Here is a 26,936-nt window from a genome sequence, read left to right on the forward strand (position 1 = left end):
TGGTGCATGCTGGGAAGGCTGGGGCATGCTGGGATAGGGCCTCTGTCTTCCTTTTTCAGAGCTCTGCCGAGAGGGGCCAGTTGAGTGGCCTCTGGGGCTCAAACCCACCCTGTCCCCAGGGCGCTAAATGGCCGAGAGACATGGGGCCAGAGGGAAGCGGGCACTGCTAGAGGGGAAAGGCCCTGTACCCCATTCCCCCTCGCCCCGCCCTGTGTAGGGCCGTGTCCCAGATTCCTCTCCATTATTGCTGGGCAGGTCCTCAGCTTGGTCCCCCTGAAGATTCGCCCCTCACAGTCCCGGTCAGTGCTGGGGACTCCAGCTGCCGCCCCCCCGCCCTCTCCCCACACACACATCCCAGAAACCTGCGTTTAGCCGTGGATCCCTCTTGAGACCTAACGGTTCAACTCCTGAAGAATGGCCTTGGAGAGCAATGCCACTGTTCTCCACAGTGTGCTCCAGGTGAGCCGTCCACATGCGGCGTTATGTGCAGCTGGTCCCCAGCCAGAGGTGGCTGCATCTCAGCGCCCGGGCAAGCCATCCCCATGTGGTGTTATGTGCGGCTGTTCCTCCGCTGCCCCACCCCAGAGGTGGCTGCATGGGTGGTGGGTATAATAGGCCAGGGGAGGCTAAGCTTCCCCCAACAGGATGCGGCTCACCTCCCTCTGGAGGCATGCCGCCGGCCTGCCACATTTGGAGCGCTGCTGCGAAAGGGCACCCAGGCCGCGGCCCAGCCCACACTCGGCCCGAAGCTCCACTCCCACATCCCATAGCCCTGCCCATGCTGCTCCTCTTTCCGCCCTCACTCCACCTCTCCCCCGAAGCTGGCAGGGGCAGAACGGGGCTCCTCGTGCTGCGGTGGGGGGCTTGGGATTCCTCTGGCTCTGGTGGGTGAGGGGGGCTGGAAGGGGCAGGGGGCTAGCCTCCCCAATGGAGGATTCACCCGCCGCCCATGGGTGACTGCACTTCAGCCCCAGGCAAGACATCCCCGTGCAACGTTACGTGTGACTGTTCCCAGGCTGCCCCGCCCTAGAGGTGGCTGCACTGTTCTTTCTCAATTCTTTCTTTGCATGGTCCTGAACACATGGAACCAAGATGTGGAGGATGAAAATACAGCACCTAGCACAGGGAGTGGGCATCATGTGGAAGACAGGCTGCCCCAGGATAAGAGTACCCCACACAGTGGAAAAGATGAGAAAGAGAACTGCACCGTCTCATATGTGTGTGTTTTCCTGCTGCCCTCTGCTGGAAGGGATCAGTCCTGCTGCGTGTGTCATAAACCCTGTACCGCGGATGGCTTCTGGGGATTCCCCCTCACCTCGGCACTGGCCTTGTAGTACTATACTGGATGGGAGTCATGAGTGAGGGGCACCAGCAGACCTGGGGGTGGGGGGAGCCCAGGGCTGGGCTAGCAGGGGGCTGCAAGTTGGGAGTGAGGGGCATTGGCGATGGAGGTGAATAACAAAGTCGGAATAACAAAGTAAGAAACAACCCCATGTTTATTGAGCGCTGGGTCTGCTCTGCCCCGTGCTTGGGGGTGTGGGGGGCAGCCACAGGGTGGCGCCCCCTGGGGGCAGCTGAAAACACATCATGAAAGCAGCACCCTGTCAGCATCCAGCTGCTGGCCCAGGGCCCAGGGCCCAGGTGAGGCCTGTGTCTGGGCCTGGCGGGATGTTTTGGTGGTGTGTGGCCGTCCCCCCACATGGAGCACCCGCCCAATGCAGCGGGGAGGGGGGTGCCGTAAGCAAAGCAGTAATGGCATGAGAGTCACATGTGCTGGGGGGGACAGGAAGTGAAGGGGACCCAATGGGTCAAGATGGGGGGGGGCAAGTGAGGCTAAGAGACCCCCCCTCCCTGCATATGGTGCCTGCTCCCAGCATGCAATGGGCTCGCCAACCAATTGGAGGCAGAGGTTCTAAAAGACAGAGGCTCAGATAACGGGGTTCCCCCTTCCCTGCCCCCACGGATGTCGCCGGGCGCTGGAGCTGAGGTCTTGGAGCTGTCCTGGGCGAGAAGGGGGCTGCAGGGGCTGCACCCCCCAGCCAGAGGGGGGCGCTACATTCCAGTCACCAGGCCTACGCGCTGCCTGCTGGAGCTGCAAGAGAGACGGGGGGAGGGGGAGGAGTGAGAGACGGGGGGAGGGGGAGGAGTGAGAGAGGGACAGGGGAGATCAGGGCCTGAGGGGACCCCAGTGTCCAGGAGCTTCCTCCTCACCTCCAGCCCCAGCTGGGAAGCAGCCGCAGGAGGGCGTTGCCATGGCGTTACCATGGTGCCCCCACATCCCTGGCAACATCCTTCTCCAATGGAGACAAAGCAGCATCTGGAGGGGGAGCCTCACCTGACCCCCCCGGCCCCCCCAACAGAGGGAAAACCCCTTCCTCTACAGGACAGTCTGATGCCAGCCAGCGGGGGGCAGCAGGGACACCCCCCACCCCCATACAGACCCCCGACCTTCACTTACTTGGGGTCTTTCCTGGTTGCCTGGCCTCCGGCAGGCTGAGGGGGGACACAAAAGGGGAGACAGGTAAATTGTTGGGGGGGGATGTCAAGGAGGGCTGGTGGGACTGTGGGGGGCAGCTAGAGTGGGGGGAAGTGGGGGTCTGCCCCACGGGGTTGGGAGGCAGTTAGAGTGGGGGAGCTGCCCCTGGGGGGCAGTGGGGGTCTTCTCCAGGGGGCCGGGGGCAATTACAATGTGGGGAGCTGCCCCGTGGTCAAAGGGGGGCAGTTACAATGTGGAGAGCTGCCCCTGGGAGTAGTTAGAGCAAGAGGCAGTGGGGGGCTGCCAAGGGGGCCGGGGAGCAAGGGGAGCAGTTATAGCGGGGGGGGGGTGCAGCACCTACCTGGAGTCGGACTTTTTACATTTGAATTTCTTACCTGCAGGGAAGAGAGAGAGAGAGTGAGGGGGGGCAGCTGGGGGCAGGAGGGATTTGGGGGCAGATGATGGGGCAGGAGACCAAAGGGGAAGGGGTGGAGGGAGTAGTTGTGTGGGATAGGGTGAAGTTCAGGGGGGCAGGTAAGGGGCTGGCTGGGGGGTGGCTCTGGGGCACAGGGGGCCTGACCAGGGAGGTTTGGGGTACAGGCGGCTGGCTGAGGGGCCAGCTTTGGGAGTTTGGGGAGCCAGCCAGGGAGTTTGGGGTGCAAGGGCCCGGCCGGGGGCGGGGGTTCTGGGAGGTTTGGGAGGCCGATCAGAGGGGTTCAGAGGGCGGGGAACTGGCCAGGGGGTTTAGGGCCAGCTGAGGGGGTTCAGGGTTCATGGGGGATTGGGGCGCTGGCCGAGGGGGTTCAGGGGGCAGCCAGTGAAGTTTGGGGGTGGGGTTAGGGGCTGGCCAGGGGTTTGGGGGGTTGGGGGACCAGCCAGGGGAGTTTGGGGGTGGGAAACTGGCCAGGGGGATGGGGGGCTGGCTGGGGGGTTCAAGAGTCGCGGGGGCTGTGGAGCCGGACACTGGGATTCAGAGTGGAGGGCTGGCTGGGGGGTTTAGAGGCTGGCCGGGAAGCTCAGGGGCAGGGTTGGCAGGCAGGCCAGGGTGGGGTTTCCATGTTTTGGGGGTTCAAGTGGCCAGCTGGGGGGTTTCAGTGTTATGGGGAGTTTGAGGGGCTGGCCGGGGTGGGGGTTGGTGTTCAGGGATGGTTTGAGGGGGCGGCCAGAGGTTAGAGGGGCTAAGGGTCCAGCCGGGGGAGTTTGGGGGCAGAGGGCTGGGGGCTGGCCGGCTGGCCGACCGGCGGGGTGTGGGATTTGGGTTTGGCTGAGGGTTTTAGGGGCAAGCCAGGGCTCTTGGGAGGGTTGGGGGCCTGGCCAGGGGAGTTCGGGGGTGGAGGGTTGGCTTGCGGGGGATAGGAGCCAGCCGGGAGCTCAGGGGCTTGGGGGGCCAGCTGGGGGATGGGGTTCGGGGTTGAGGGCTGGCCAGGAGGAAGGGGGTCAGCTGGGGGAATTCAGGGGGGTTGTGGGGCCAGTTGTGGGGTTGGGGTTCAGGGGTTTGCAGGGCTGGCCGGCAGGATTCGGGGGTGGCGGATGGCTGGAGTTTAGTGGCCAGACAGGGGACTTGGGTGTTGGGGGTCTGCTGGGAGGTTTGAGGCGGTTTGGGAGCCAGTCAGGGGAGTTTGGGGGGATATGGGGATGGCTGGGGGAGTTTTTGGGGTTGGGGGGCCTGCTGTGGGGTTTGGGAGGGGTTGGGGGCCAGCCGGGGGAGTTTGGGGAGTTTGGGGCCTGCTGGTGGTTTCAGGGGCCAGCTGTTGGAGTTTCAGGGGGTTATGGGGCTGGGTGGGAGAGTTTGGGGTTTGAGGGGCCTGCTGGGGGGTTCAGGTGGGTTCTGGGGCCTGCTGGATTGTTTGGGGGGCTCAGGGGGCTTCTGGGGGGTTCAGGGAGTTCAGGGGCCAGCTGGGGGAGTTTGGGGGGCCTGCTGGGTGGTTCGAGGGGTTATGGGGCCAGCTGGGAGGGGTTAGGGACATTATGGGGCTGGCCAGGGGAGTTTGGGGGGCTTTAGGAGCCTGCTGTGGGGGTTGGGGGGTTATGGGGTGTTCGGGGAAGTTTGGGGGGTTGGGGGCCCTGCTGAGGGGGTTGGGGGGCCAGCTAGGGGTTCAGAAGGGTTCTAGGACCTGCTGAGGGGTTATGGGGTGTTACGGGGCCATCCAGGGGAGTTTGGGGGGGTTGAGGGGCCAGACGGAGGATCACTCACTCAGCGCTGTCAGGATGCCCACCACGAACATGACAATGGCCAGGACAAGGCCGACCACGCGCAGGGTGTCATAGTCTGGGAGGAGAGGAGGGGTCAGAGACAGACAACCCCACAGCCGCTCGCCCCAGCCCCACAGCCCCCTGCCCCAGCCCACTACCCCCTGCCCCCCCAGCTCCCACCAGCTCTAGTGAGGCCCCATGTTCCAGCAGACACCCCAGATGTGAGCTGGGCCAGGGGACGCCACGGAGGATCCCTGCTAGGCAGTGCCCCCCAAACTGGGGGCCAGACATGTGGAGCCGCAAACGGGGACAACTCCGGCCCCCTCCCAGCAGCACAGAAACATCAGCCCACGGGGCAGCCACACGGGTGGCCCCACTCACCGTAGGAGAAGGGATCCCGGTGTCCGTGGCCATCTGGAGAGAGAAGAGAGAGAGAGACGAACCCCTGAGCTACCCCAGCCCCAGAGAGGGCTCACCCAGCCCTGAGATGCAGCCACCTCTGGGGTGGGGCAGCTGGGGAACAGCTACACATAACACCGCACGGGAGTTTGAGATAGGGAGGGACAGAGACTCCCATGTCATTCGCAGCAGCAGGATCATTGCTGCAGGGCAGAGGAAACCCCTGGCAAAGCCATTAACCCGGGCCAGAGCTCCCACCCTGGTTCGCATCCGACTCCCCCAGCCTTGGCGAAAACGTCTTGCACTGAGTGAAGTCATCAAGAATCCAGGACAGGTCAGCAGCCCAGCACCCCCAGCGAGCCCCCTGCCCTGCTCCCCACAGCACAGCACCCCCCACTGAGCCCCTGTCCCACTCCCTGCAGCCCAGCGCCCCCAGCGAGCCCCCTGCCCTGCTCCCCACAGCACAGCGCCCCCTACTGAGCCCCCGTCCCGCTCCCTGCAGCCCAGCGCCCCCAGCGAGCCCCCTGTCCTGCTCCCCACAGCACAGTGCCCCCCACTGAGTCTCCGCCCCACTCCTTGCAGCACAGCGCCCCCAGCGAGCCGCCTGCCCTGGTCCCCACAGCACAGCACCCCCTACTGAGCCCCCGCCCTGCTCCCTGCAGCCCAGCGCCCCCAGCGAGCCCCCTGCCCTGCTCCCCACAGCACAGCGCCCCCCACTGAGCCCCCTCCCCGCCCCATTCCCTGCAGCGCTGTCTGTTGGGGTGGCCCTGCAGGATGAATAATGCAAACCCCAATGCAGGCCATGGGGGGTTGCCATGGAAACAAGCACATCAGGAGTCTGCATCCTCAGCTGGCTGCCAGGGCGGGGTGGGGGGGCAGCAGGGAGGGAACCGGGGACCTGGCACCCAGCCACCACCTGCGGAAACCAGCCCTGGCACGGCCCTGCCAGTGACCGGCAGCCCCCTGCTCTCCTAGCCCTGGGTCCCGGCAGAGGGATCCGCGTGGGGGTACCTGGGGAGGTTCCCGGCTCTGGCACCTGGCCAGGGAATCAAGGGCTGGGCATAGACAGACAGATGGAGACCGGCAGGGAGTGCCCCCCAACACGCACCCACTCTGCCCTCCTGGTCCCCCCACCCCTGCATGGGCTGTGTCCTAGCAACCGGGGGGGGGCAGAGAGCACGTCCACCCCCCCAATATTAGGGCTCAACCTCAGGATGGGTGTAAGACAAAGACTGGCCATGACTCTACCCACCCCTGGGAGGCTCTGAGCCCTGCCCCCCAACTCTGGGCCGCCTCTACTGAGCCCCACTCCCCACCCCACCTCTGGGTCTCTTTCCCTACCCCCATCGTCTGGCCATTGGTTGACTCTCCCCATGTCCACCTCAACCCTAGATCCATGAGGTCAGCACTGACTGTGAGGGGGGAGCATCCCTGCATCACAGCCCCCCCCCCGGTGAGCCCCCGCCCTGCTCCCTGCTGACTCCCTACCCCCACAGCACAGCGCCCCCCGCTGAGCCCCCTGCTCCCTGCATCACAGCGCCCCCCACTGAGCCCCCGCCCTGCTCCCTGCATCACAGCTCCCCCCGCTGAGCCCCCACCCTGCTCCCTGCATCACAGCACCCCCCATGGAGCCCCCGCCCTGCTCTCTGCATCACAGCGCCCTCTGCTGACTCCCTACCCCCACAGCACAGCGCCCCCCGCTGAGCCCCCGCCCTGCTCCCTGCCTCACAGCGCCCCGTGCTGAGCCCCCGCCCTGCTCCCTGCATCGCAGCGCCCCCTGCTGACTCCCTACCCCCACAGAACAGTGCCCCCCGCTGAGCCCCCTGCTCCCTGCATCACAGCGCCCCCCGCTGAGCCTCCGCCCTGCTCCCTGCTGACTCCCTACCCCCACAGAACAGTGCCCCCCGCTGAGCCCCCTGCTCCCTGCATCACAGCACCCCCGCAGAGCCCCCACCCTGCTCCCTGCATCACAGCGCCCCCTGCTGACTCCCTACCCCCACAGCACAGTGCCCCCCGCTGAGCCCTCTGCATCACAGCGCCCCCCGCGGAGCCCCCGCCCTGCTCCCTGCATCACAGCGCCCTCTGCTGACTCCCTACCCCCACAGCACAGTGCCCCCCACTGAGCCCCCTGCATCTCAGCGCCCCCCACGGAGCCCCCACCCTGCTCCCTGCAGACTCAGCAGCTGGGGGGCTCTGCAAGCAAACCAGCCATGCTCTCGCCCAGGGCAGATCAGCCGCCAGGCGAGCTCCCTCAGCCCAGATGCTGCCAGAGCTCTCGCCCGTTGCTGGGAGACGTGGGGAGCTGCCCCCCAGTACAACTGATCCAGCAATGCTGCCTGAGTCTGCCGAGAGCCTACACCCATTGCTGGGAGAGGGATGGACTCTTCTGTTCATCTCAAGAGGGTGTTAATCCTGAAGCCTAGTGACAACAGTGTAGATGCCCACAGAGCCCTGTGCTGCTCAGCTGCTACACACACACACACACACAGCTTGCACAGACACACACACAACACTCAGAGTGCTGCGCTGGCTTCTCAGTGCCCAACTGGAGGGGGTGAGTGGGAGAGGCTGGAGAGGCTGGTGGGGTCAGGGTGAGGGTGTGCAGCGTGTGTGAGTGCAGGGTTGATGCTGTTGTGGGGCAGTCTGAATGTGTGTGTGTGTGTAATCAACACGATAGCTGCATTAGAGCTGCACTCTTTATTTGAACTGCCCACCAGATTCAAAGCACACAGAGCTCACGGAGCACGGCTACGCTGGGAGTAACACACACGGCACACAACACACTGCACACACACACACCCCCTGCACAGACAACACACTGCACAGAATGGACACACACACTAGGGGTGTAAAATGTTAACAGGTTAACCCGCCTTAACCGTCATTAACCCCTGGGCTGGCCAACCAACCGGCCCACCGACCCCCGCAGCCCCACGCCAACCAACCGGCCCACCGACCCCCGCAGCCCCACGCCAACCAACCGGCCCGCCAACCCCCGCAGCCCCACGCCAACCAACCGGCCCACCGACCCCCGCAGCCCCACGCCAACCAACCGGCCCACCGACCCCCGCAGCCCCACGCCAACCAACCGGCCCGCCAACCCCCGCAGCCCCACGCCAACCAACCGGCCCACCGACCCCCGCAGCCCCACGCCAACCAACCGGCCCACCGACCCCCGCAGCCCCACGCCAACCAACCGGCCCGCCGACCCCCGCAGCCCCACGCCAACCAACCGGCCCGCCGACCCCCGCAGCCCCACGCCAACCAACCGGCCCGCCGACCCCCGCAGCCCCACGCCAACCAACCGGCCCGCCGACCCCCGCAGCCCCACGCCAACCAACCGGCCCGCCGACCCCCGCAGCCCCACGCCAACCAACCGGCCCGCCGACCCCCGCAGCCCCACGCCAACCAACCGGCCCGCCGACCCCCGCAGCCCCACGCCAACCAACCGGCCCGCCGACCCCCGCAGCCCCACGCCAACCAACCGGCCCACCGACCCCCGCAGCCCCACGCCAACCAACCGGCCCACCGACCCCCGCAGCCCCACGCCAACCAACCAGCCCGCCGACCCCCGCAGCCCCACGCCAACCAACCGGCCCACCGACCCCCGCAGCCCCACGCCAACCAACCGGCCCACCGACCCCCACAGCCCCACGCCAACCAACCAGCCCGCCAACCCCTGGAGCCCCACGCCAACCAACCGGCCCACCGACCCCTGGAGCCCCACGCCAACCAACCGGCCCGCCAACCCCAGCAGCCCCATGCCGGCCAACCAGCCCACCGACCCCGGCAGCCCCACACCAACCAACTGGCCCACGGACCCCCGCAGCCCCACGCCAACCAACCGGCCCGCCGACCCCCGCAGCCCCACGCCAACCAACCGGCCCACGGATCCCTGGAGCCCCACGCCAACCAACCAGCCCACCGACCCCTGGAGCCCCACGCCAACCAACCGGCCCGCCGACCCCCACAGCCCCACGCCAACCAACCAGCCCACCGACCCCCGCAGCCCCACGCCAACCAACCGGCCCGCCGACCCCCGCAGCCCCACACCCACCAAGCGGCCCGCCGACCCCGGCAGCCCCACACCCACCAAGCGGCCCGCCGACCCCCGCAGCCCCACGCCAACCAACCAGCCCGCCGACCCCCGCAGCCCCACGCCAACCAACTGGCCCACGGACCCCCGCAGCCCCATGCCAGACAACCGGCCCGCCGACCCCCGCAGCCCCACGCCAACCAACCGGCCCGCCGACCCCCGCAGCCCCACGCCAACCAACCGGCCCACCGACCCCCGCAGCCCCACACCAGCCAGCCAGCCGACCCCAGCCCCTGCCACACCGGCCGGCTGAACCTGACCTCAGCCCCTCTCCTTTTAATCAGTTAACCGTTTAAACAATCATTTTACTCATGGAAATGGTTCACTTTTTAAACGCTATTTACATCCCTAAGACACACACACTGCACAGAGTGGAACACCCCCGCGGCATAGAGCACACACGTACAGAGCCGGACGCAGACAGCTCCCGAATCCCTGTGCTGACCGGGGGGGGGGGATCCTTGGCAGCGCAGCCAGCCGCAGAGCCACAGCCCAGCCAGCACGAGCTCCCCATGCCAGAGCCCGGCCCCGAGACACACAAACCCCGTAGGCACCCGCTGCCCCCCCCAGACACCCAGCGCACACTCGCAGTACACACCCCACTGCCCCCCCCATTCGCTCGATCCCACACCCACCGGGGAGAGTGGCTACACACCACAGTGCACACGCACACCACACAACACCCCGTGCGACACAGCCCACAAAACCCCTTCAGCATGCGCACCCCCCCTTGCACAACACCCCACCGCGCGCACACAACCCCAACACAACAGCCCACTGCACACCTGCCGAGGGGCCGGGGGGCGGACAGGCACACTGCACCGCCAGACAACACCTAGAAGCCAGTCCCTTGGAGTCAGGCACACTGCTGCCCCTAGGCAGCCTCACACACACAGACTACAGCACTTACACCCTCACCCCCTCACAACCCGATACACCCCCAAACATACACACAACCACAGCCTCACTTGGCCACACTCATTGTGACCCAGCACACACACTACCATACCCTTGCAAAAATCCACACACACGTACAAATTGTCAGGCCCTCGCAACCCGACGCCGAGCCCCACAAACATCCCACAGCGTGTGCCGACACACGCATGCACACACAGCCCCACACCCACAAAGGACATGGGGTAGCGAGAGATTCTTCCACAGCCCGACAATCACACACCATTGCAGCCTGAGGAAGGCTCTGTGCTGTACGATGGGAACCCACCCCACACCCAGTTACACCCTGAACACGCTGTGCCCACGCCCACGCCCACACACAGCCCACCCTATCTGCAGCAACTCCATGGGCCCTGCAGGGGAAAGGGACAGACAGACGGCACTTCCCCACACAACCTTACACCGTATACACTGACACAACCCACCCACACTTCACCTCACACACATTCGCACCACATACACTAACACAACACAGCCTTATGCCTCAAAACACACTGCTCTGCGTACACATGGGACACACACGCACCACACACATACTGTACCAGACACACACACTGCACGAGGGCTCCCAGTTCCCATCCCAGTCACTCCCGCAGCCTCTGGTAAAGGGGAGCCGGGAGTCGTAGCCCCACGGCTCCCTCCTCCCCCAGGTCCCCCCCACCCCACCCCACAGCTCCCTGCTCCCCCAGGCCCCCCCAACTGCCCCCTTCCCCACAGCTCCCTGCTCCCCCAGGCCCCCCCAACTGCCCCCCTCCCCACAGCTCCCTGCTCCCCCAGGCCCCCCTGCCCCAGAGCTCCCTGCTCCCCAGGCCCCCCCTGACTCCCCCCTCCCCACAGCTCCCTGCTCCCCCCAGACACCACCCCCCTGCCGCGCTCCCCGAAGCTGATCTGCAGCCCCTCTCACTTCCTGTGTGTGGCAGCTGCTTCCCAGCTATGTCTGGAGCTGTGAGTCTCCCGGAGCCAGCCAGCCCTGAATCCATCCCTCCATCCCTCCCTCCGTCCTGCCCTGTATCCATCCCTCCATCCATCCAGCCCTGAATCCATCCCTCCATCCATCCAGCCCTGAATCCATCCCTCCAGCCAGCCAGCCTTGTATCCATCCCTCCATCCATTCCTCCCTCCATCCCTGAATCCATCCCTCCATCCCTGTCTCCATCCAGCCCTGAATCCATGCCTCCATCCATCCAGCCCTGTATCCATCCATCCCTCCATCCAACCCTGTATCCATCCCTCTATCCTTCCCTCCATCCAGCCCTGTATCCATCCCTCCATCCATCCCTCCGTCCAGCCCTGTATCCATCCCTCCACCCCTCCCTCCATCCAGCCCTGAATTCATGCCTCCATCCATCCAGCCTTGTATCCATCAATCCCTCCATCCAGCCCTGTATCTATCCCTCTATCCCTCCCTCCATCCAGCCCTGTATCCATCCCTCCCTCTGTCCAGCCCTGTATCCATCCCTCCATCCATTCCTCCCGCCACCCCTGAATCCATCCCTCCATCCAACCCTGTATCCATCCCTCTATCCTCCATCCATCCAGCCCTGTATCCATCCCTCCATCCCTCTCTTCGACCAGCCCTGAATCCATCCCTCTATCCTTCCCTACATCCAGCCCTGAATCCATCCCTCCATCCATCCAGCCCTGAATCCATCCCTCCAGCCAGCCAGCCTTGTATCATCCCTCCATCCATTCCTCCCTCCATCCCTGAATCCATCCCTCCATCCCTCTCTCCATCCAGCCCTGAATCCATGCCTCCAGCCAGCCAGCCCTGTATCCATCCATCCCTCCACCCAACCCTGTATCCACCCCTCTATCCCTCCCTCCATCCAGCCCTGTATCCATCCCTCCATCCATTCCTCCCTCCACCCCTGAATCTATCCCTCCATCCAACCCTGTATCCATCCCTCCATCCCTCCCTCCGACCAGCCCTGTATCCATCCCTCCATCCAGCCCTGAATCCATCCCTCCAACCAGCCCTGAATCCATCCCTCTATCCTTCCCTACATCCAGCCCTGAATCCATCCCTCCTCCCCCCGCACACACCTTCCCTCTGTCCATCAGCCCCTTGGGGCAGAGCCATGTGCCCAGGCAGGGAGCTGGCATGGTGAGGATGGGGGGGAGGGGACCTTGGGCAGCAGCCCGGCACTCTGGACATTGAGGGGTGAGTCTGATGTGGAGGAGTGGGGTGGCTCTTCAGGGAGAGGGGGGTGGGATGCCAGGGGTTGGGTGGTGCAGCGGGAGCAGGGGGCAGGCAGAGGGCTGCAATGCCAGGGACTCGGGCTGCATGGGCGTAGCGGTCCTGCAGTTCTGGCTTCAGGGATGAAGGGGGGATTCGGGCTTTGTGGATGCAGCGGATTCGGGCACTGTGGGAGCAGGGGGAATCAGGCACCATGGGAGCAGGAGGAGTTGGGCACCATGGGTGCAGGGGTAATTGGGCACTTTGAGCAGAGGGGAACAGGGCACCCTGGGCACAGGGGAATGAGGCACTGTGGGCAGAGGGGAATCGGGTACCATAGGAGCAGGGGGAGTTGGGCACCGCGGGCGCAGGGGAATTGGGCACCGCGGGCAGAGGGGAGTCGGGCACTGCGAGCGCAGGGGAATCGGGCACCGTGGGCAGAGGGGAGTCGGGCACCGTGGGCAGAGGGGAGTCGGGCACTGCGGACGCAGGGGAGTTGGGCACCGTGGGCAGAGGGGAATCAGGCACTGTGGGCAGAGGGGAGTTGGGCACCGTGGGCAGAGGGGAATCAGGCACTGCGGGCAGAGGGGAGTTGGGCACCGTGGGCAGAGGGGAATCGGGCACCGTGGGCGCAGGGGAGTCGGGCACCGTGGGCAGAGGGGAGTCGGGCACTGTGGGCAGAGGGGAGTTGGGCACCGTGGGCAGAGGGGAATCAGGCACTGTGGGCAGAGGGGAGTTGGGCACCGTGGGCAGAGGGGAATCAGGCACTGCGGGCAGAGGGGAGTTGGGCACCGTGGGCAGAGGGGAATCGGGCACCGTGGGCGCAGGGGAGTCGGGCACCGTGGGCAGAGGGGAGTCGGGCACTGCGGGCAGAGGGGAATCGGGCACCGCAGGCGCAGGGGAGTTGGGCACCGTGGGCAGAGGGGAGTCGGGCACCGTGGGCAGAGGGGAGTCGGGCACCACGGGCGCAGGGGAATCGGGCACCGCGGGCAGAGGGGAGTCGGGCACCGCGGGCAGAGGGAGGATCTGGGCACCGTGGGATTCAGGCCCCCTGGTGCGGGTGGCCGGGGAGGGGCTCACCGTGCCTAGGTGCCTCGGTGGGGGTGGCCATGCTGCAGCCGCGGCTCTCTCCCGTCGCAGGAGCGAATGCGGCAGCGGCCGAGGGAGGGAGCGGGCGGGAAGCGGTTTTTTTTTTTTTTTCCGCTGCGCATGGAGGAGGGCGGCGGCCAATGGGAGTCAGACGCGGCTGGGCTCGGGGTGGGGGGCGGGGGGAGCTGCCTGGCTGGGGAGGGGGCAACCTCTCCAGCCGGCCCTGCCGTGCTCCCCCCACTCCTGTCACCTGCAGCTACCTCGACTCTCCACAGGGCTTCCCCAGGGTTACCTACAGGGTGGCTTTCCAGGCCCTGAGATGCAGCCACCTCTAGGGTGGGGCAGCTGGGGAACAGCCACACATAACACCATAGAGGGACAGCTCACTTGGCACTGAGATGCAGCCATCTCTGGGGCAGGACAACCAGGGAACAGCCACACATAACACCATAGAGGAACAGCTCACTTGGCACTGAGATGTAGCCACCCCTGGGGCAGGACAGCCAGGGAACAGCCGCACATAATACCATAGAGGGACAGCTCACTTGGCACTGAGATGCAGCCACCTCTGGGGCAGGACAGCCAGGGAACAGCCGCACATAATACCATAGAGGGACAGCTCACTTGGCACTGAGATGCAGCCACTTCTGGGGCAGGGCAGCCAGGGAACAGCCACACATAACACCATAGAGGGACAGCTCACTTGGCACTGAGATGCAGCCACTTCTGGGGCAGAGCAGCCAGGGAACAGCCACACATAACACCATAGAGGGACAGCTCACTTGGCACTGAGATGCAGCCACCTCTGGGGCAGGACAGCCAGGGAACAGCAGCACATAACATCATAGAGGGACAGCTCACCTGGCACTGAGATGCAGCCACCTCTGGGGCAGGACAGCCAGGGAACAGCTGCACATAACACCATAGAGGGACAGCTCACCTGGCACTGAGATGCAGCCACCTCTGGGGCAGGGTGGCTGGGGAACAGCCACACATAATGCCACAGCAAGATCGCTAGTCCAGCATGGAGATGCAGCCACCAACCCCACATACTCCCCTGCCCCACCCTCCCAGAGCCGCCCCACGTGCCCACCAACCTGGGTTAAGTGCCCCACCTCTCACAGTGCTGGGAGCAGTCAAAGATGCAGACACCCCCTCCCACAGAAAAGCATGTTCATCATAGAAGTTGCCTTCTTTTGTGTGCAGACCCACCCACCCCCGACCCACTGCACAGACCCACAGTGAGGCCTGGTCTATGCTGCCATTTTAATAGTGCTGCAACTTCCTCGCTCAGGGGTGTGAACCCCCCACCCCGAGCGCTGCAAGTCTCAGCGCTGGAAAGCAGCAGCATAGGAAGAGCCCCAGCGCGGGGAGCTGCTCCCCTCATGGGGGGGCTTTTTCCCCCGCGCTGGTGCCACGACTACACAGCCACGTTAACGACACCGCGCTTTAACCTGGCTAGTGGAGACATGCCCTGAGACAGTCCCTGCCCCACAGCACCCAGTTTAAACCGCCACAGTGGGGGAGGGGAAACTGAGGCACCAAGTGGGAAAGGGCCTTTGGCGGTTTCCAGATCCACCAGCCACAGGAGTTGAAGGGCCAAACTAGGTGAAGGCTACGGGGGGGTGGGGGGGAGGGAGATATAAAATTATGCAAATCACTACCTGGGCTCATTTGTATATCTGCATTCATTTCAGCCTAATCCAGAGAGCCCTGTGGCTGTCCAGCCTGGGCAGGGCTGGGCCAAGAGCTCTGGGGGATTGAGGGTAAAATCTCAAGGGGATACTGGCCAGCAGGAGGGAGACAGTCCTCGTGCATTGGGGGATGGGGGTTCGGGCTGGGGGGGTCACAGGGCAGCGCCAGGGCCTGGGGCACACGGACCCCTCTGCTGGGTCAAGGACTAGCAGCGTGAGAGCTGTGACCTGACAAACATGCGTGCGCGCGTCCTGCTGCCCCCTGCTGGAGGGGATCAAACCTGCTTTCTGTCTGCTCATGCACCTCCCAGGGATCAGGCCCGCCCCCTACACACACATGCAGAAAGCACCCGCTCAGCCACGGGCCGGGATCCCACCACACCCGAGCCGGTGATTGGGACAGGACCTGCTCCCAGCGCACGACTCTTGGGGCAGCTTCTCTAGCTGGCCCAGCCCCTGCCCCACGGCGCCCTTGGAATGGCCTGTCCGCGATCACAGACCATGCACTGGCGACCGGGAGCCAGGGAGGAGAGAGAGGGGCTGCGGGTCGGGTCAGGAGTGAGGGGAACCAGCAGAGCTGGGGGGGAGCCCAGGGCTGAGAGGGCAGCAGGCTGCGAGTGAGGGGAACTGGCAGAGCTGGGGGGGCAAGCTTGGCAGCGGGGGTGGGGGTTCAGTGCTGACACACAGTGGCTCCCGCCCCAGGCAGTAAGTGCCAGGAGGCAGATGGAGGGGGCAGGTAGCGTTTATTGGGAAGCCATCTCCGGCCAGCGACTACGGACAGCGCCCCCGGCTGGACACAGGGACACTTGCAGAGGCTGGGGGGGTTCCTGCTGCCCCCTGCTGGAGGGGATCAGCCCTGACCCAGAGGTTGGAGCCAGCTGTTCCCACCACAGTCCCATGACGGACGCTTCAACAGGGACCCCGACTGCCGCCCCCCACGGTCACCCCTCCCTGCACCCCTCACACACAGGGCTCTTGGCACCACTGCCCAGAGCCCACGAGGGCAGCACCCCTAGAATGTGGGGGTGTTCCCCTGCTGCTGGGGACAGGCCCTGCTCTGTGTGTCCCTGCTGCCCCCTGCTGGAGGGGACAAGACCTGCGCTGTGTGTGTGTCTCGGCCGCCCCCTGTTGGAGGGAATGAGACCTGCCGCGTGTGTGTGTCCCTATTGCCCCCTGCTGGCTGGCTCAGATTCTGCGGGCTGCAATCAGAGCTTGGGGGGCCTGGTCTAGGCTAAGTGCTACGGCTATTCAGCATGGGGCGGGGGAAGAGGGAGTCACTCTTCATATCCAGGGAGAGTTCTGCGCCTTGGGGAGACCTGCACAAAGAGCAAACGGGAAGGGATTATGTATGGACAATGAGCAACACTGCCCCACCCAAGGGAGAACCCAGGAGTCCCGGCTCCCAGCCCCCCTGCTCCAGCCCCCTAGACCCCACTCCCCTAGCCAGGGATAGAACCCCAGAGTCCTGGCTCCCAGTCCCCCCTGCTCTAACCCTCCAGACCCCACTCTCCTCCCAGAGCTGGGGCTAGAACCCAGGAGTCTTGGTCTCTATGTAATGTGGATGACTGCCACAGTAGGAATGCAGATCCACAGAACTCATAGCAGCTGGCAGCCCCTGGAGGGGAAACCCCCATGCCCCATTCCCCACCTCCCTGAGCCAGCCAGTCCCCCACCCTGGGGCCAGAGCCAGCGCCCAGTGTTTCATTTGTAGTGAAAGAGGTGCCCGGGGCCCCAGCAATTTTTTAGCACTTCTAACTAATGCAGCAAGCCCGGAGGTGGCTTGACGGCCCAGCCCGGAGACGCCAAGGGCTCAGCCCTGGCACAAACTGAGCACTGCTCATGTTCCCCTGGGGGAAAGGGCCCCATGTCCCATCCCTTCCCCCTGCCTCCCCACTCACCAGCCTCTGGGCCCGCCTATCTCATCCGGGTGGACAAACCTGTAGAAAAGAGTCAAGGAGTCAGGTGCCCAGGGCGGGGTTCTGCCTGCGGGAACTGGGGTCAGATCCTTGATAGACCAGCCCTGCGGGGGTGGGGAGAGGACCCCAGCATCCTGGCCATGCCCTCCCCCAGCATGTGTCACACAGGGTCACCAAGGGCGGGAGGGGAGGCAGAAGTGGATTAAGATTTATTAGGACCCTTGGCACAAAGAACTTTTGGGCCCCCCACACTGCCTCCCTGTCACCATGGGCCCCCACCCCCGAGGCCCCGCCCCCTGGTCAGGCCAGGCCAGGCCAGGCCAGAAGCTGGAGCCAGGCAGGGCTGGCCTTAGGGAAAATGGTGCCCCTGTCCCCTGTGAGCATGTTGCCCCCCACATTGCCCATGGCCCCCATGGTCTCTCCACTCCCCAGGGCCCTGCTGCCTCCTCCCAGCGCTTAATTTGTATTGAACGAGGTGCCGGGCTCAGCCCCAGCACAAAGTTAAGCACTGGCCAGGTGGCCGGAGAGCAGCGGCTGCTGGCTCCAAAGACAACACCAGCAGCGAAGAAGTAAGAGGCATGGTGTATTGCCCCCCTTACTCTGTGCTGCACTGTGCCCTCCGTGCCCCCAACCCCCACCCAAGCCCTGATCCCCCCGCACCCCTCACCTCGGGCCTGTGCCCCCCGGCCTCCCCACCCCTGCACTCCCCTCCTGCACCCCCACCCTCTGCCCTGTGCCCCACACACTCCCAACTCCCAGCCCTATGCCCACCGCGCTTCCAACCCCTGCACTCCCCTCCTGCACCCCCACCCTCTGCCCCACACGCCCCCAACTCCCAGCCCTGTGCCCACCGCGCTTCCAACCCCTGCACTCCCCTCCTGCACTCCCACCCTCTGCCCTGTGCCCCACACGCTCCCAACCCCCACCCTGGCCCTGTGCCCCCCACACTCCCAACTCCCAGCCCTGTGCCCCCTGCGCTCCCAACCCCTGCACTCCCCTCCTGCACCCCCACCCAAGCCCTGATCCCCCCGCACCCCTCACCTCGGGCCTGTGCCCCCCGGCCTCCCCACCCCTGCACTCCCCTCCTGCACCCCCACCCTCTGCCCTGTGCCCCACACGCCCCCAACTCCCAGCCCTGTGCCCACCGCGCTTCCAACCCCTGCACTCCCCTCCTGCACCCCCACCCTCTGCCCCACACGCCCCCAACTCCCAGCCCTGTGCCCACCGCGCTTCCAACCCCTGCACTCCCCTCCTGCACCCCCACCCTCTGCCCCACACGCCCCCAACTCCCAGCCCTGTGCCCACCGCGCTTCCAACCCCTGCACTCCCCTCCTGCACTCCCACCCTCTGCCCTGTGCCCCACACGCTCCCAACCCCCACCCTGGCCCTGTGCCCCCCACACTCCCAACTCCCAGCCCTGTGCCCCCTGCGCTCCCAACCCCTGCACTCCCCTCCTGCACCCCCACCCAAGCCCTGATCCCCCCGCACCCCTCACCTCGGGCCTGTGCCCCCCGGCCTCCCCACCCCTGCACTCCCCTCCTGCACCCCCACCCTCTGCCCTGTGCCCCACACGCCCCCAACTCCCAGCCCTGTGCCCACCGCGCTTCCAACCCCTGCACTCCCCTCCTGCACCCCCACCCTCTGCCCCACACGCCCCCAACTCCCAGCCCTGTGCCCACCGCGCTTCCAACCCCTGCACTCCCCTCCTGCACTCCCACCCTCTGCCCTGTGCCCCCCACGCTCCCAACCCCCACCCTGGCCCTGTGCCCCCCACACTCCCAACTCCCAGCCCTGTGCCCCCTGCGCTCCCAACCCCTGCACTCCCCTCCTCTGTAGGCCCATGTGTTAATCCGAGGCTGCAGGATGCCTGGTACTTACGGCGAATGGAGCTTCGGAGAGTCCCTTCCTCCTCGTCTGGTTCACCAGTCCTGGGGGGACAGCAGCATTACATGGGTCCCTGTACTCTCAGCAGCCCCCCAGCCCCCACCCACCCATGTCCTTCACTCCCAACCCGCAGCCCCCATTATCCCAGCAATGGGCTCCCCTCCCCCACAGCTCTGCCGGAGCCCCTCACTCCTGACCTGCAGCCCCCTCCGGTCCCAGCCCTAGGGTGCGTTGTGAGCGGTGGGCAGTGGGGTATTTACCTTTGTTGCTGGTTAAATTTACAACGGCAGCGTCGACCTAGAAAAGATAAAACAGTAAATACCCCCTGGCAGCGAGATGGCGTGGCAGGGCAGGCCAGGACAGGGCGGGGCAGGACAGGGAGCTGCGGGGGGGCTGGGAGCCAGGACTCCTGGGTTCTATCCTGGCTCCAGGAGGGGAGTGGGGTTTGGTGGCTTGGGGGGGTGCTGAGTAGCAGCAGGCTGAGCAGCGAGGGGTTAATGAAAGCAGACTGGGGGAACTGTGGGGGTTAGCCATCACACCCCCTCCCCCCCCCAGCAGATACAGATGGAGCCAAAGCTCTGGGTGAGATTTATGGGGCTGAAGGGACCTGGTGTCCAACCAGCCCCAGAAGCAGCACCCAGAGGAACCAGCCACCCAAAAACTCCCCCTCCTCTCTGGCTGAGCAACTGACTGGCTCAAGGGGATGGGACATGGGGCCTTCCCCTCTAGGGGGCATTGGCCCTGATCCAGCCTCAGGGCAGGGGACTGGCTGGGCAGGGAACAGGACATGGGGCCTTTCCCCTCTAGGGGGCGCTGGATACTCACTGAGGATGATGAGGATTCCCAGCAGAAAGAGGATGACCGCGAAGATGAGGCCTCCAATTCTCAGGGACTGATAGTCTGGGGGGAGAGACGGGCTCAGGGGGAGAGGGGACCTGCCCCCCCCAGAGAGAGACACCGATACACAGCCATTGTACACGTGCGTTTGTGTGTCCCTGCCGCCCCCTGCTGGAGGGGCTGGGCCCTGGTCTGCATGTGTGTGCGCTGGTGCGGACATGCACTGACCCCTGCCATGCTGCCGCCCCCTAGTGGCTGCAGCTGGCACCGAAGAGAAATCTAATCTGTGCACCACAGACACCCTCCACCCCCCTCCCAGCAGCTGCCAGCCCCTGGTCAGAGGCCCCGCTCAGCAGCCACCCGCCCTGAGACCCCCCAGCTCACCGTAGTTAAAGGGGTCGTGCTCCTTGGGAGGCTCTGAGAGAGAGAGAGAGAGAGAGAGAGAGAGAGAGAGAGGCGTTAAGGATCTCTGTCCTGGGATTCAGAGATGCTACGGAGACATGGAGTGCACTCTAACCCCTCTGGCCTCCAGTCTGTCCCCCCCACCCCCTGCTCTAACCCTTAGGCACCACTACCCTCCTAGTGCCAAAGAAAGAACCCAGGAGTCCTGATCCCACTCCCCTCCCAGAGCTGGGGACAGAACCCAGGAGTCCTGGCCCCTAGGGCTGGTCTAGACTGAAAACTTCCCTCAGAGTAGCTACATTTCTGAGGGGTGTAAAAGACACCCTGCCCCCAAAAGCTGTGGCCAGCACTAGGCAGATGGACAAACTCTTCACTTGCCCAGCGACTGCTTGCTGGGGGCCCCCCGGCTGACCAGGGAGCCCCTTTGGCATCGCCCTGAGCATCTGCCCTGACATGCTGAGCCACTGGAGCCCTAGTCGCCTCACCTCCTGGGGCCTGCCTGGCTGGTGAAGGGGGGCTGGGGCCCTTCAGGGGGCACTGACTCCCATCCAGCCCCGGGTGGGGGACTGGCTGGCCCAGAGGGCAGGGAATGGGTGCCAGGGTCCCACAGGGTGTCTGGGGCAGAGCTGGGATTAGAACCGAGAGGTCCTGAGTCCTAGTTCACTGCTGAAACCATTAGACCTCCCCAAGCCACTCTCCACTGCTGGGATTAGTTCCCCCCCTCCTCCTGCTGCTGGGATTCCACCCTCCTCCCACCCCACTGCCCCCTGCCCCGCTCCTGGGATACCTGCCCCCCACTGTCCCCTCCCCTGTGCTGGGATTCCTCCTCCTCGCTCACCTCACTGCCCCCTTTCCTGCTGCTGGGAGTCCCCCCCGTCCCCCGCTTTGGCTCCTCCCATCCCCACTCGCCCCGCTGCCCCCTTCCCTGCTGCTGGGACTCCTCCCCGTCCCCTCCCCACTCACCCCGCTGTCCCCTTCCCTGCTGCTGGGATTCCTCCACCCCCCGCCCGCTCATGCCGCTGCTGGCTCCCCCAGGCTGTGCTCCCCACACTGGCGGTTTCCCCTGTCGCCCCGCAGCTGAGTGGGTAGATGGAGCTTTTTGAATCTCTGCAGTTTGGGCTCCCTCCAAGCTGCGAGTTGGTTGGTGCACAAAAGCCCTGGCCCTGCCCAGTGACAGATTGGGCAGGGACAGTGGTGGGGCTGGACCCCGACCCAAACTACAAACCTGGGAAACCACTGCAAGCTGGGGTGTGGCCACACCCCAGCACCCTAGTTCAGCACCTCTGATCCAGGGGTGCGGGTGCACCACTTGGAGGGGGGCTGGAGCTAACCTGGGTGCTCTTCTCGAGGGGAGGGGGATCTAGTGGTTAGAGCAGGGGGCTAGGCACCAGGACTCCTGGGTTCTCTCCCCTAGGGTTGCCAACTTTGGTTGGATGAATTCCTGGAGGTTTCATCACATGACATTGTCTTTAATTCCTGGAGACTCCCAGACTATCCTGGAGGCTTGGCAGCTCCTTGTTCCCGGTGACATACCATAGGCCCTGGGTCTGGGATCCGGGTTCTGGGAGCTCCCCTGCGTTCTCTTGCCCCCGGCACTCACCAGCACTGGCTGCTCCCAGCAGGGCCCAGCAGAACAGCAGCAGGATCCACGTCCCCATGTCTGTCCTGCTGAGACACCAAGGGACAGAGGGTCAGCGCCGCCCGCCATGGGGGAGAAGGGAGGGGAGCACAGAAACAGGAAAAGCCAGGGAGGGACAAGATGGGAGGGTGAGGCCCTGGCAGGGCACGGGATGGGGGAAGCAAAGGGAGGGACTGTGGACCATGGGGGCGGAGGGGGTACGGTGAGGTCATGGCGCGTGGGGAGGGACCCGGGTGGGGATTTACTGGGGGGCAGGGCTGGGATGGGAGGTACTGGGGGGCAGGAACAGGGCTGTGGCACGGGTAGGGGGTTCTGGGGGGCAGGGATGGGGTGAGAAGTCGTGGGGGGCAGGAACGGGGCTGTGGCACTGGTAGGGGGTTCTGGGGGTCAGGGATGGGGTGGGAAGGTAGTGGGGGGGTGGGGCTGTGGCAGGGGTGGGGGTGTACTGGGGGGCAGGATGGGAGGTACTGGGGGGAAGGAATGGGGCTGTGTTACAGGTAGGGGGTTGTGGGGGGCAGGGACAGGGTGAGAAGGTAGTGGGGGGGAGGTACAGGGGGGCAGAAAGAGGGCTGGTGAGTGGGGCCGTGGCAGGGCCAGGATGGGAGATATTGGGGGCAGGGTGGAGCTGTGGCAGGGGTGGGGGAGTCTGGGGGGCTGGGGTGGGATGGGAGGTACTGGGGGGTGGGGCTATGGCCTGGGTACAGTCCATGGCAGGGTTGGGGGTGGGGCCAGGTCATTCACACCTGGCCCCTGCCTGGTGGGTCTGCTGGGGGCCAAAGGTTTGTTACCATAGAGATGTGACCTTGCGCCCCCCCCAGCCTGCCGGGCAGTGTTTGCAGATGATAACCCTGCCCCGCCCCCTCAAGCCAGGGGACCCCAGGGTGGGAGGAGGGGGCAGGCAAGAAGACCCTGGGCTGGCCTCATGCCTTTTGGACACCGAGTCCCACCAGCCTCACCCAGGGTTCTGCTCCCTCTGCACTTGGGGGGCGGGAGAAGCTGGCGCCTCCTCATCTCCCCGCCCAGCACTGTGCAGCCTGCAGCTTCGCATCAGTGCCCCCCCCAGCTCCATCCATTAGACCCCACTCCCCTGCCAGAGCCAGGAGAGAACCCAGGAGTCCTGGCTCCCAGCCCCCTGCTCTAACCTGCCAGCAGTGACACATGGTAGGAAGGGGAGTGGGGATCTCTGTAGTCTCTAACCCCCAGATAGAGGACCCCCTTCTGAGATACGGGGGTGAGTGTAAATACCCACCCCCCTCGGTCCCTGCTTTGTCTGCAGCCAATAAAGGGTTAACCCAGGGGATTTGCATTTGCCAGCCTAATCCCTGGCACTGGGCGCCCGTAACCCTGGGCGCCCGTAACCCCGAGTTACGCCTTGCCCCCCCCCCAGTGCTGGATGCCCCCCCTCCTGCCATTCCCCACAGAGCAGAGAACATTCCAGCCTGCATGCCCCATAGCCACTACACGTCAGCACCCCTGGGGCCTGCCTCTGCCCAGACCCCGCAGCACCCCCATTCTGCCAGGGCCCCTCACTCCCGACCTGCACCCCTATTATCCTAGCCCTGCCCCACCCCCCCGAGTGCCCCTCACTCCCAACACGCAGCCCCGTGCTAGCCCAGTCCTGCTCCCACAGAACTCTACCAGTGCCCCTCAGTCCTGACCCAGACATCTTCTATCCCAGCCCTGGACTGCCCCCCCCCCCACAGCTCTGCCGGTGCCCCTCCGTCCCGACCCACAGTCCCTGGTATCCCCACCCACAGCTCTGCCGGTGCCCCTCCGTCCCGACCCACAGCCTCCTGTATCCCAGCCCTGGACTGCCCCCCCACCACAGCTCTGCCGGTGCCCCTCCGTCCCAACCCACAGCCTCCTGTATCCCAGCCCTGGACTGCCCCCCCCACCACAGCTCTGCCGGTGCCCCTCCGTCCCAACCCACAGCCTCCTGTATCCCAGCCCTGGACTGCCCCCCCACCACAGCTCTGCCGGTGCCCCTCCGTCCCAACCCACAGCCTCCTGTATCCCAGCCCTGGACTGCCCCCCCACCACAGCTCTGCCGGTGCCCCTCCGTCCCAACCCACAGCCTCCTGTATCCCAGCCCTGGACTGCCCCCCCACCACAGCTCTGCCGGTGCCCCTCCGTCCCAACCCACAGCCTCCTGTATCCCAGCCCTGGACTGCCCCCCCACCACAGCTCTGCCGGTGCCCCTCCGTCCCGACCCACAGCCTCCTGTATCCCAGCCCTGGACTGCCCCCCCACCACAGCTCTGCCGGTGCCCCTCCGTCCCAACCCACAGCCTCCTGTATCCCAGCCCTGGACTGCCCCCCCACCACAGCTCTGCCGGTGCCCCTCCGTCCCAACCCACAGCCTCCTGTATCCCAGCCCTGGACTGCCCCCCCACCACAGCTCTGCCGGTGCCCCTCCGTCCCGACCCACAGCCTCCTGTATCCCAGCCCTGGACTGCCCCCCCACCACAGCTCTGCCGGTGCCCCTCCGTCCCGACCCACAGCCTCCTGTATCCCAGCCCTGGACTGCCCCCCCACCACAGCTCTGCCGGTGCCCCTCCGTCCCGACCCACAGCCTCCTGTATCCCAGCCCTGGACTGCCCCCCCACCACAGCTCCCTGCACCTACCCCTGCGTTCGGGCCTGGGCCTCTTGCTGGCGGCTGGGCAGGACAGGGCGTTATCGTGGGCCGCGGGGACTGGCTCGGGGGCAGAGATTAAGGCAGCTAAATTCGGCTGGGTTGGCTGCCTGACAAGCCCTGGACAGGATGGGAGCTCTCGATAACAGATCTGTGTGGTGTGACTAGCAAGGGAGGGCTGGGATCCAGGACTCCTGGGTTCTCTCCCAGCTCTGGGAGTGGAGGGGGTCTAGTGGTTAAAGTAGGGCCCCTCTGTCTGTGCCCCCTCTCTGAGGAGAGCTGCCAGACACCCCCTCTAGCCCCAGCTGGGATTGTTGGGTCTTCGCGCTCCCTGGCAGCGTGTCTAAATATACCCGGGCCCCGGCACTGGAGTATAAATACCCCTGACTCAGCTGGCCTGGCATGCAGCACCCACAGCTCGGCTCACGTCTCAGCTGGGCAGGGGTACTGGGGCCAGTGGGACACCAAGGTGACCAGATCCCACCTCCAACTCCCCCAAAAGCTGCATGGGCAGCTTTGTGCCAAGCTGGGACATGGGTCCCCCCACAGCTCGGGAGGGGAAGGGGGGACCCCCCCACAGTCCCCCGGCCCAGCATTGGGACCCCTCACCCTTGTGCCACATACCTCCCCCTTCTCCTCATCCCTACCCCATTACTGCTCCCACAACCCCCTTCACCCCACCCCTCTCCCTGAATCCTCCCTCCCCCCCCGCCACTGCTCCCTTGTCCACACAGAAGTCACCAGGTGTTGGTTGCCACCTGGCAAGAAGCCCCGAGGGAGGCACTGGGGGAGGGGCTGGGGGGCCATGCCAGTGGGACAGGCCAGGCCATGAGGGTCTCCGCACCAGTCTCTTGGCCCAAGGACATGGGGCCATTTGTCCCACCATTGACCTGTGGAACTCTCTGCCACTAGGCACCACAGGCCTGGTGGGGAGGGAGCTGGTGTCATGGATGGACTTGGCTATGGGGAGACCCTGAGATCCAGGAGGGGGAGCTGCCTCCCACTGCAGTGGGGGATGGACCCTCCTACAGGCACAAGTGCCTCTGGACCAGGCCTGTCAGATGGGCCCCTGGGGCAGAGTCGGGGCCACCTGAGCACCCCAAACATTCCCCTAAGGTGCTAGTACATCCCCAACCTCTCCCCCTGCAAAATATCCCGTCCTCCCTTCCCAGTCATCACCCCAACCCTCCCCTGGGTCAGACATCCCCCTATTAGAACCTCCTGTGGTTAGACCCCCTTCCTGGGGGGCAGAGCCCCCCTGTTAGACATCCCTGGGATTAGACCCACTTCCCTGGGGGCAGATCCCCCAGGCAGTGCCCCCCTGTTAGAACCCTCTGGTTAAAGCCCCCTCCTGGGGGGTAGAGCCCCCTCATTAGACCCCCCCTTTGGTTAGACCCCCCTCCCTGGGGGGAAAAGCCCCCCTGTTAGACTCCCCTGTGGTTAGACCCCTCTCCCTGGGGTCAGAGCCCCCCAGTTGGACCCCTCCATAGTTAGACTCCCCTCCCTGGAGGGCAGAGCCCACCTTTTAAGCCCCCCCAGGTTAAAACCCCATCGTGGGGGGCAGAGACCCCCTGTTAGAACCCCCCATGGCTAGACCTCCTCTTTGGGGGGCAACCCCCCATTAAAGCCCCCTTTAGACCTCCCCATGGTTAGACCCCCCCCGTGGTTAGAGCCTCCACCCTGGGGGCAGAGCCCCCTGTTAGACACCCCCCCCGGTTAAATCCCCCTCCCCGGGGTTAGACCCCCCCTGTTTGACCCCTTGGGGTTAGACCCACCTCCCTGGGGGCAGATCCCCCAGACAGTGCACGTCCCCGTTAGAACCCCCAGGTTAAACCCCCCTCCTGGAGGGCGGTGTCCCCCCTGTTAGACCTCCCCAGGGTTAGACCCCCTAGTTAGACCCCCTGTGGTCAGAGCCCACTTTTTAAGCCCGCCCCCCTCCCGGTAAAACCCACTCCCTGGGGGGCACAGAACCCCTGTTAGACCCTTCCCCCATGGTTAGACCCCCCCGTGGTTAGACCCTTCCCTGGGGGGCAGAGACCCCCTCTCCCGTTGCCCAGATCTCAGCCGATCCGCCCCCTTCCCCCCACAGGACTTTCCCTCCTCCCCCTGCCGCGTCTCCCCCGGGCCCCCCGGCCGCCCCTTACCCCGCTCCCCTCGCAGCTGTCAGCCCGGCCGAACGCAGAGTGCGGGACCGGACAGCGGGGAGCGCCCGGCCCGGAGAGGGGCGGGGGCGGGGTGGGACTGAGGGAATGGGGGAGGGGACGCGGCAGTGGGTGGGGGTGGGTCTGGAGGAAGGGGGCGGGGGGTGTCAATTCAGGCAGAATTTCGTAACTGCCCCCCCATGGCGGGATCTGGGTGGGGTGGGGCGAAGCAGCCCCCTGGAGGGCGGGTGTGGTTCTGTCCGTGGGTTGGTGCCCCCGTGTCAGTGTGTCCATGTGGCTGTGTGGCGGGTGATGGTGTGTGGGTGGGGCTGTGTGGGACTTGGCTATAGGGACTTGGCTTGGTGTGTTGGAGTATCCGTGTGGCTGTCCGGGTGACTGTGTCAGTG

The 26,936-nt window shown here is 65.4% G+C and overlaps 2 protein-coding genes across 2 annotated transcripts; both read right to left on the reverse strand.

Moving 5' to 3' along the window:
* Positions 1-1,478: 1,478 nt before the first annotated feature.
* LOC144929880 (sodium/potassium-transporting ATPase subunit gamma-like) lies at positions 1,479-14,402 on the reverse strand. The gene is made up of 6 exons (XM_078850523.1): positions 13,375-14,402; positions 5,051-5,083; positions 4,671-4,745; positions 2,838-2,871; positions 2,459-2,493; positions 1,479-2,092 (listed from the first exon to the last, which is right to left on the reverse strand). The coding sequence occupies exons 1-6, from the start codon at positions 13,403-13,405 to the stop codon at positions 2,073-2,075; spliced, it is 228 nt and encodes a 75-aa protein (XP_078706649.1). The 5' UTR covers positions 13,406-14,402; the 3' UTR covers positions 1,479-2,072.
* A 1,401-nt stretch (positions 14,403-15,803) lies between these two features.
* On the reverse strand, positions 15,804-26,609 carry FXYD1 (FXYD domain containing ion transport regulator 1). Its single transcript, XM_073322833.1, has 8 exons — positions 26,533-26,609; positions 21,717-21,784; positions 20,099-20,131; positions 19,703-19,777; positions 19,138-19,174; positions 18,872-18,921; positions 16,976-17,014; positions 15,804-16,393 (listed from the first exon to the last, which is right to left on the reverse strand). The coding sequence occupies exons 2-7, from the start codon at positions 21,772-21,774 to the stop codon at positions 16,992-16,994; spliced, it is 276 nt and encodes a 91-aa protein (XP_073178934.1). The 5' UTR covers positions 21,775-21,784; positions 26,533-26,609; the 3' UTR covers positions 15,804-16,393; positions 16,976-16,991.
* Positions 26,610-26,936: the final 327 nt, after the last annotated feature.

The sequence above is a fragment of the Lepidochelys kempii genome, chromosome 24, assembly GCF_965140285.1.
Source record: "Lepidochelys kempii isolate rLepKem1 chromosome 24, rLepKem1.hap1, whole genome shotgun sequence".
NCBI classification, from domain to species: domain Eukaryota; kingdom Metazoa; phylum Chordata; order Testudines; family Cheloniidae; genus Lepidochelys; species Lepidochelys kempii.